Raw genomic sequence first — 7,831 nt, forward strand, 5'->3', positions numbered from 1 at the left:
GAAAGAGGAACGAGAAAGTGGAAGAATTCAGTTCTTTCCTGTTCATACAATTCACTTAACAACTTCTTTGTGCCCCCCCGCACCCCACACTCCTCATTCATTTCCTCATTCCTCGCCGCTGTTTCATTCTCGCATAGTTCTTCCACTTGCCTGCCATTCATCTTTTTTCTCCTCTCTTGTACTTTGGGTTTTATTTAATTATGAGTGTTCCCCATGCACAGTTTTTATTTTTTCTCTCTCAGAACTTTCCCTCTTGTTTACTTGCTCTTTTGCAAGCCACAGAAACGACGTGGTGCTGCTCTGCCGGATTGTTGACCCCAGCCTACTTTCAGCTGGTGCCCTCAACCTGCCCCCCCAATGCCACAATCACAGAGGGCAGGAGCTACTCTCTCATTTGGGGTTTTCTTTTTCACAGCACTTCTATCCTCACTGGCTCGGCTGAAACAATGCAAGTCGGGCCAACTTGGCCCGTGTCAGTGTCCAGCCCTTCAAAGTCTGCTTTGTTCTCTTCTGTGGTTCAGGGCTCCGTCCTTTCCACTTCCCTTCACTGTAACTTCCTTGACCTGTTAGTCTTCAGCAGTGGTGATGTGGCAGAGCTCTGCTCAGAGGTTACTCAAGTCATGCAGAGGGCAGAGCGAAAAGCTGCTGGGACTCCATTCATAAAAACAGTGCATCATTCTTTGCCCTCAATAGAGTCTCAGTAGGGAGTTTTCCCATTGCACCTGCAGTTTAACATTGAATGTAGTCTTCGGCTTTAATAGCCCTTCAGTGTGTTGCACAATATTTTATTTTATTTTATTTTTTTTATATATTTGAAAAAATTCACAAAACAACAGACGTTTGTTTTATATTTTTTTGGTCATTGCATTCTGTTTGCACAGTGGCGGAGGGTGCAGTTCACACCTAGGCCACCAGTGACGTCATTCTTAACCCAATCTAAATTAAGACGCCTCATCATACCCTTGATATGACACCACATCTCGAGAATCCACACAGAATCACACTAACACATTGCATCACCTTCATACAGGTGACCTAATTGAGCGACAGACAGACAGACAGACAGACAGGTTTCCAGGTCATTTAAAGTCAGAATTAAGAGTAGGACACTAAGGCCACTGATACTGTCAAAACTTACAAATAAACTGCGATTTTAAGAGATTCCTCAACAAACTTTTATTAACTCTAACAAAAGTACACTGTGAGTTTAAAACTCTTGTCCAAAGTTGTCCATTGCGACATATTATTTACATTACAAATTGCAGATGGTAACTAAGGCCCTGTTTGCACTCGGTCATTTCAAGTGTTTTTCGTATTCCGATCGGCAAAAATCACACAAAGTAACCAAGTGGAAATGCTCCAAATTCGTATTGTCATCTGATTACTCAAACCACCTCGGGGAGGTGGTTCCGACGCGTCGCGTCGCATAGCATAGCATAGCATAGCATAGCATAGCATAGCATAGCATAGCATAGTATCGTCATTATAATGCTACAAACAAGAAGCGAAAACAAATCATTTTTGTTGGACTCGTTTATTAGGATGCTAATAAATTTCATTCCGCATTAGAGTATTTTGTCAGTGGAGCAGTGGTCGCAGTTTCCCACACATGAGATTAAATGTGCGACGTTGCATCCGAAAATTTGCCAGCCACTGTTGATCCGAAAATAAAGTCATCACCACTCTGTCCCACCAGTCGTTGCTCCTCGTTCAGATCCATACGGACGAGCCGCTGTAGAATTAAAACGAGTGAGTTGATATAGTCCGCAAACAGGAAGTTGATTCTTATTCGTTTTCAGGTGAAACTAGCCGTAGTTTTGCGCTTTACTGCCCCCAGTGGTTAGAAATGCACTAATGCGATCACAAGTGGCACGCTCGAGACGCATGTTAATGCCATGTGCGAACAGATGCTTCAAGATGCGTACTTGTGATACGATCCCCCAAAACAGTTACAAGTGACCAAGTGCAAACAAGTCTTTGCTTTCTTCTTCAGCCATCGTTGGCTCGTCGTGCTGGCTAGGGAAATTCCAAGTTGGGTTAAGTCTTACAGGTTCTCAGGGCTGATCCAATCGCAGTACACGTACATGTTAAGTACAGAGTAAGGCCAGCTAGGTCTTGGCATTGCGTATTCGAGATCTGATTGGCTATCACAACTGACTGTGGTCCGTTCGCTCACAGCGAACAGGAGCCCTGCGATATTGATTCCGCTGGCGTAAAGCAGACTTCATAGAACTGACAACACAAGCTAGCTGCAATAGGATTGAATAAAAACTCTTCCGTAATATTCAACACTGGAAGCAGCACAACCAAGTGGACATTACATGATGTGAAAAGAACAGACTATGGAAAATAATTTTATCAATGTACTTTTCAAAGTAAAGTGTAGGCAGCAGAGAAGGCCTTGCTGGCCCCAAAAGCCTTCCACTGTGTTTGAAAATAGTACAAAACAGTGGTTTTATGGTTGATGTGTCTCATCAGCTTATTTAATCTTCTTAAAAAAAAAAGTTAATTTGACCTTTTTTGACTCTTTTGAACTCAAATGTCTTGTTCACCAGTCAGGCTAGTATTACTAGGATATATGTTTTGGAGAGGAATAACTTCAGCTGCTCATAAGTAGCTGCTCCTCTCCTGAAATGACGCTGGGCCCGGGTATCAAACCTGCAGCCTGTGTGTGGCGTGTGCAGGAGATCTCTCTTAGGTGCTCCTGCTGCCTATCGAAGCCATAAGGCGTGAACATTAAGCCAGGAGTCAACTCATTTTCCCGCATTTGTCCATGGGGCCCTGCATTGAACTGGCGGCCAGTCCAATGTGTAACCAACCCCGCCTTCATCCCAAGGCAACTTGGACACAAGCGGTGATGAACTTCTGAACTTCAGCCACACCAACACGCTGTTTCAAATTCTTTGCACGCGTCGACTTGCTTTAATAAGCTGCAATACAAACCTTCCGACTATTTCTGTAATTATCACAGAGAACCTCGATGCACAGCTGTTGTGCGGTTAATGAGTATTTTAACTGGGTTATGGCGAGAGTACCCTACCCTGTTGATCCCCCTCCAGCAGATATAATGATACCACCCTTAGCTTGAGCACTCGTGCTGCGGTCATTAGCCGCCTCCTCTGCGTGTCTTATTGCGTAACGTGTAGACAATTACACAACAGCCCCGTTTGCACCCCCAGTTTTGCTTCAGGGCATGCACGCACACATACATAGACTCGTGCATGCTGGCACACACACATACACACACACACACACACACACACACACACATACTGTTCCTATGTGGCACAGCTTGCCCAGAACAAATACAGCCAGCAGGGACTGTCTGGGGACAGATTTCTCTTTGATGTGCACTAATTTTGTTTCAAGTGATCTGGTCACAGCAGAGACCTAAAAAAGAAGGTGTCGTTGTCATCGCCCTTGTGGTAGCAAAGCGTAAATAAAACTACTGTCAGGCAATGTTTTTTCTTACAATGTCCATATTTGGCAACAACCTCATAAATAGTTTTTTTTGTTTTGTTTTTTTGTACTTGTAGAGGCACCAGTTTCCAAGTCGGGTCCAGGTTACTCTGGAGCGCCACGTATCCAGAGACAGGAGCAGGTCATCCATCTCTCCCCGAAGAAGGGCAGCCAGGTGGGGCTTCACTTGTTATTGTGTGTATACCATTAAAAGTATTTTAAAGGACAGAGCTACGAGGAAGTTAATTGGAATTGGATAGATAGATAGGAAGATAGGTAGATTGATTGATTGATTGATTATTTGATCAGTTTAATTGTCAAACACCATGATTGGTGTCCAGCCCTCGCAGGCTTATTAGACACTGATCAATAATATTCCCATAATCACAGCCACTATAGCCACGTGACTACAGAACAAAGCGAATCAGAAAACCTCCTATAAAAATAGAGACACATACAAATAAAAGTGGTTTGTCATATGGGTATGGGATGTACTTTGTACCTTACTTTGATAAGCTCTCATTGATTTGCCATGTCCGCCAGGCTGCATCTGTGTAAGGAGCTTATTTTGACTCTGTTTTTCCATGATTAAAATTTAAGTGTGCAGTATTTGGAAACTTGAGAAGAAACAGCGGCATCAAGTGGTTAAGAATTAGATTGCAGCGTTTTTTACACTCCCCTTCCCTCCTAAGCTTTCCAGTGAACTACACTGGGCTGCACACACAAACCTGGATGCCTTGTTCACCTTTTTCCTTTTTGCTTTATTAGAAGACGCTCACATTCACCCTAATTACAAAACTCAAAATGTAGCAGTGCAAAGATGGCAGCTAGCTAGGAGCAAGACTCTTGCTATATGTATATTCTATTTCTTATATATAGCTAAGAATCGTTCTAAGGGAAGGAAAATTACTTTTATTGCACTGCGAGTAAACACTGTTTAAAATATATTTATGAGCAGTTTAATAAGCTTTTACCAATATAAAAATAATAAATCAAGCCAAATGTTACACACTGGACCTTTAATTGACTTTGCTGATTGGCTTCTTTTTCATTTAATATTTACCAAATTTCGCCCTAAGACAGCTGGGATAGGCTCCACCAGACCCCTCGTGACCCTGAATAGGAATAAGCGGGTATAGAAGATGATGAATGAATGTATTTACCAAATCATACAGTGGTTTGTATTAGGCAAAGCTACGAGCTCATCAGCTTCAGCCCACTCCTTTTCCATCTCAACAGCAAATGTGAAATTGTAAAAATTGTGAAAACTCGCCTCCTGTTTCTGCTGTCCGCAGTCGGATGGCCCTTACTCGGGACACTCCAGCAGCAACACACTGTCCAGCACAGCGTCCAGCGGGGGCCACAGCGACAGCGACAAGTGGTACGACATGGGGGTGGGCGGCGGCAGCTCCGGCGGTGGCGGTGGCGGTGGCGGCAGCGGTGGCGGTGGCGGCGGCGGCGACCAGGGCGAGACGGAGCCCAACGGCCTCGGGGGAGGCGGCTACCTGCAGGGGGCGTCGGCCGACAGCGGCATCGACACCAGCTCCTATGGAGCGCCGCACCACTCGCACCCCCACTCCCACCACGGCAGCACCACCTCCCTGCTGGCTCCGAGCGGCGGAGGCGGCGGGCGGGACGGCCGCGACCGCGACCGCTCGGTGTCCCCATGGCACAGCCCCACCGAGGGGGCCCGCAGGATGCTGGAGAGGTCGCCCGCCGCCGCCGAGTCGCCCGGCCCGCCTGTGGAGAGGAGCCACGACAACACCGGCCGGACCCCGCCCACCCACCTCCTCCTGAGAGACAGCAGCACCTACAGTCTGAGTGAAGCCGGACCGCACCCAAGGTGTGTTTGTTGGGTAGAGTGCCAGTGAGGCGCAATCAGAGTGGTTTAAAAAAAAACCAAAACAACTAAACTGAACTTGACCACGAGCCAATCAAATGCCGGCACAGCGGGTTCAGAGGCGTCATGTGGGTTTGTCAGACCCTCCAGATTGAAAAAGTCGCCCCCTAAAGCGTGAAGTTATTTCTGTTTTTGTTCCCAGAACTCGACCGGTCACTCATATCTTCCCGAGCTGCACAGCCGCAGCAGGACTCCCACTCGTCACTCAAGCCCAATGTTACTTCATCCAAGAAAAACACACTCCCGAAAAAAAAAAAAAAAGAGCCCCCCTCTGGTTTTTTCCTGGAAGCTCAGCAGTCATTTTGTTTTGTAACCTTCTCTCTGAGGAATAATATGGGACGCGTGTCACTGTTCTTATCAGCGGCAACAAAGGAGTGGACAGATGTCATTGTCGTAGCCCTTTGACATTTTTAGCAAGTTTGTTTAGTTCATGGACAGTTCATGACCTGAGAATCACCCGTCCAGCAGTTTGGCTTCAGTTCAGCCATGCTCTCACTCTCTCTCTCTCTCTCTCTCTCTCTCTCTCTCTCTCTCTCTATGTACATATATATATATGTGTGTGTGTGTGTGTGTGTGTGTGTGTGTGTGTGTGTGTGTGTGTGTGTGTGTGTGTATGTATGTATGTATGTATATATATATATGTATATATATATATATGTATATATATGTATGTATATATATATATATATATATATATATATATATATATATGTATATATATGTATATATATATATAAATATATATATATATATATATACACATATATATATACATATATGTATATAGATATATATATATATATATATATACATATATGTATATAGATAAAACCCTGCCACAACCCGGAGAGACTTCTTTTTTAATTATTGTTCTTCCTTTTAATGATGTTATGTTGCCAGCCTTGTTATTAAGCAGGCTTTGCCTCGCTAAGTAATCCCTCTCCTTCTCTCCTCTCCTACCAACCAGTACCAGGCACTCGGGCCACAGCTCCCCGAGGGACGAATCTTCTTCTTCAGCCACTTCCCCCTCGTCCCAGTCCTCGGCGTCCCCTGGGCCCAAGAGCTTCTATCCTCGCCAGGGCGCTCAGTCCAAGTACCTCATTGGCTGGAGGAAGCCTGGGTCCACCATCAACTCAGTGGACTTTGGAGATGCACGGAAGTAAGTTTTTTTTTGTGTCTTTTTTGTTTAAGGAGTGTTTCCTTCTAGAGAGGAATATATTGCACCAAAACAACAACAACAACAACAAAAACAGTCATCTAATATTTTTTCAGCTTATCTGCATTCCTACATTATAACTACAAATCCTTCAAATAGAAATTTCTACGCCGTTGAAAATGCTAGATGATGTGAAGGTGAGATTGGATTTTCTCAGGCTAAACTAGACCAGAACAATTTAATTATAGCAGCTCTCACTCTGTATTTTATTTGTTACAACGGATATTTTCAGTGTTTGCAATGTCGTACAGGTCAGTATTTTCTTTCTGCATCCTTGTGTATTTTGGGCTTATAAAATGCCATCTGCCATCAAGACAACAAGACTATTCATATTTGAGAACCTATAGAAGACATTTGCGTTTGATCCCGTCCCTTGTCCACCCACGCTGCTTTTCCATCATACACGCCACTCGGTGGCGGTGACATTTGTTCTGCTTCACTGCCCCCTCGTGGATGAAAAGGGCAACTACAGTGGTCATGCAGCACTCCGAACAACACTATTGATCGCGTGGTTTCTTGAAATGGCTTATTATAAAAAGGTCCAGTGTGGAATATTTGGCTTGATTTATGATTTTTATATTGATCAAAGCTTAATATACTGCTCATAAATACATCAATAAATGCCTGTAATGCTAAACGCAGTACAGTAAAAGTAATTTGGTTTTCATACCCATAGAGCGGTTTGCATTTACATATAAGAATATACAAATAGCAAGGGTCTTGCTCCCAGTTAGCTACCATTTTGGACCACCATATTTCTAAGGAAGCCCGGTGTGGACAATCCAGCCTGCCTGACTGCGCGTTTTGTGATTGGGGTGACTGCTGGCGTCCTCAAATAAACCAAGGAAGAAGAAGAAAAAGGTGGATGAGGTATCCAGGTTTGTGTGCACAGGCCACTGAAGCTCACTGGCGAGCTCAGGAGGGCAAGAGAGAGTGAGAAACGTTGCAACCTAAAATGTAACCACTTGATGTCGCTGTTTCTCCTTCAAGATCTCTAAATATTATGCACTTAACCTTTAATTGGTCAAATTAAGCTGACAATTGATTAAAGTACTAATTTTACTCTTCGTTCCTTGTGTTTCCAGGAAGTCGCCAGGTGAGGAGAGAGTCGTGGAGGTGATCCCGACCCCAGCAGCCCGGCCCTCTCTGCGGGACATGCACTCTCCCCAGCCTCATGCCAAATCCACCATGGAGGAAGACGTGAAGAGGCACTGTGCCCCGGACAGCCCGCCTGCGCCACGCAGACACAAGGAAAA

The 7,831-nt window shown here is 44.7% G+C and overlaps 1 protein-coding gene across 8 annotated transcripts in view; it reads left to right on the plus strand.

Annotated features, from left to right (window-relative positions):
* sipa1l1 (signal-induced proliferation-associated 1 like 1) overlaps nt 1–7,831 on the plus strand; it is a 65,424-nt gene that overhangs the window by 54,664 nt on the left and 2,929 nt on the right. For all 8 annotated transcript variants that reach the window (XM_076037554.1, XM_076037548.1, XM_076037552.1 and 5 more), the window contains 4 exons: nt 3,537–3,634; nt 4,755–5,302; nt 6,327–6,518; nt 7,661–7,831. The exon at nt 7,661–7,831 is cut by the window's right edge and continues 1 nt beyond it. In XM_076037554.1, coding sequence (XP_075893669.1) covers nt 3,537–3,634; nt 4,755–5,302; nt 6,327–6,518; nt 7,661–7,831 — 1,009 coding nt within the window. The remainder of the gene's footprint in view (nt 1–3,536; nt 3,635–4,754; nt 5,303–6,326; nt 6,519–7,660) is intronic.

The sequence above is a fragment of the Nelusetta ayraudi genome, unplaced genomic scaffold (assembly GCF_046127955.1).
Source record: "Nelusetta ayraudi isolate G7.1 ecotype Tasmania unplaced genomic scaffold, CSIRO-AGI_Nayr_v1 ptg000052l, whole genome shotgun sequence".
NCBI lineage: Eukaryota > Metazoa > Chordata > Actinopteri > Tetraodontiformes > Monacanthidae > Nelusetta > Nelusetta ayraudi.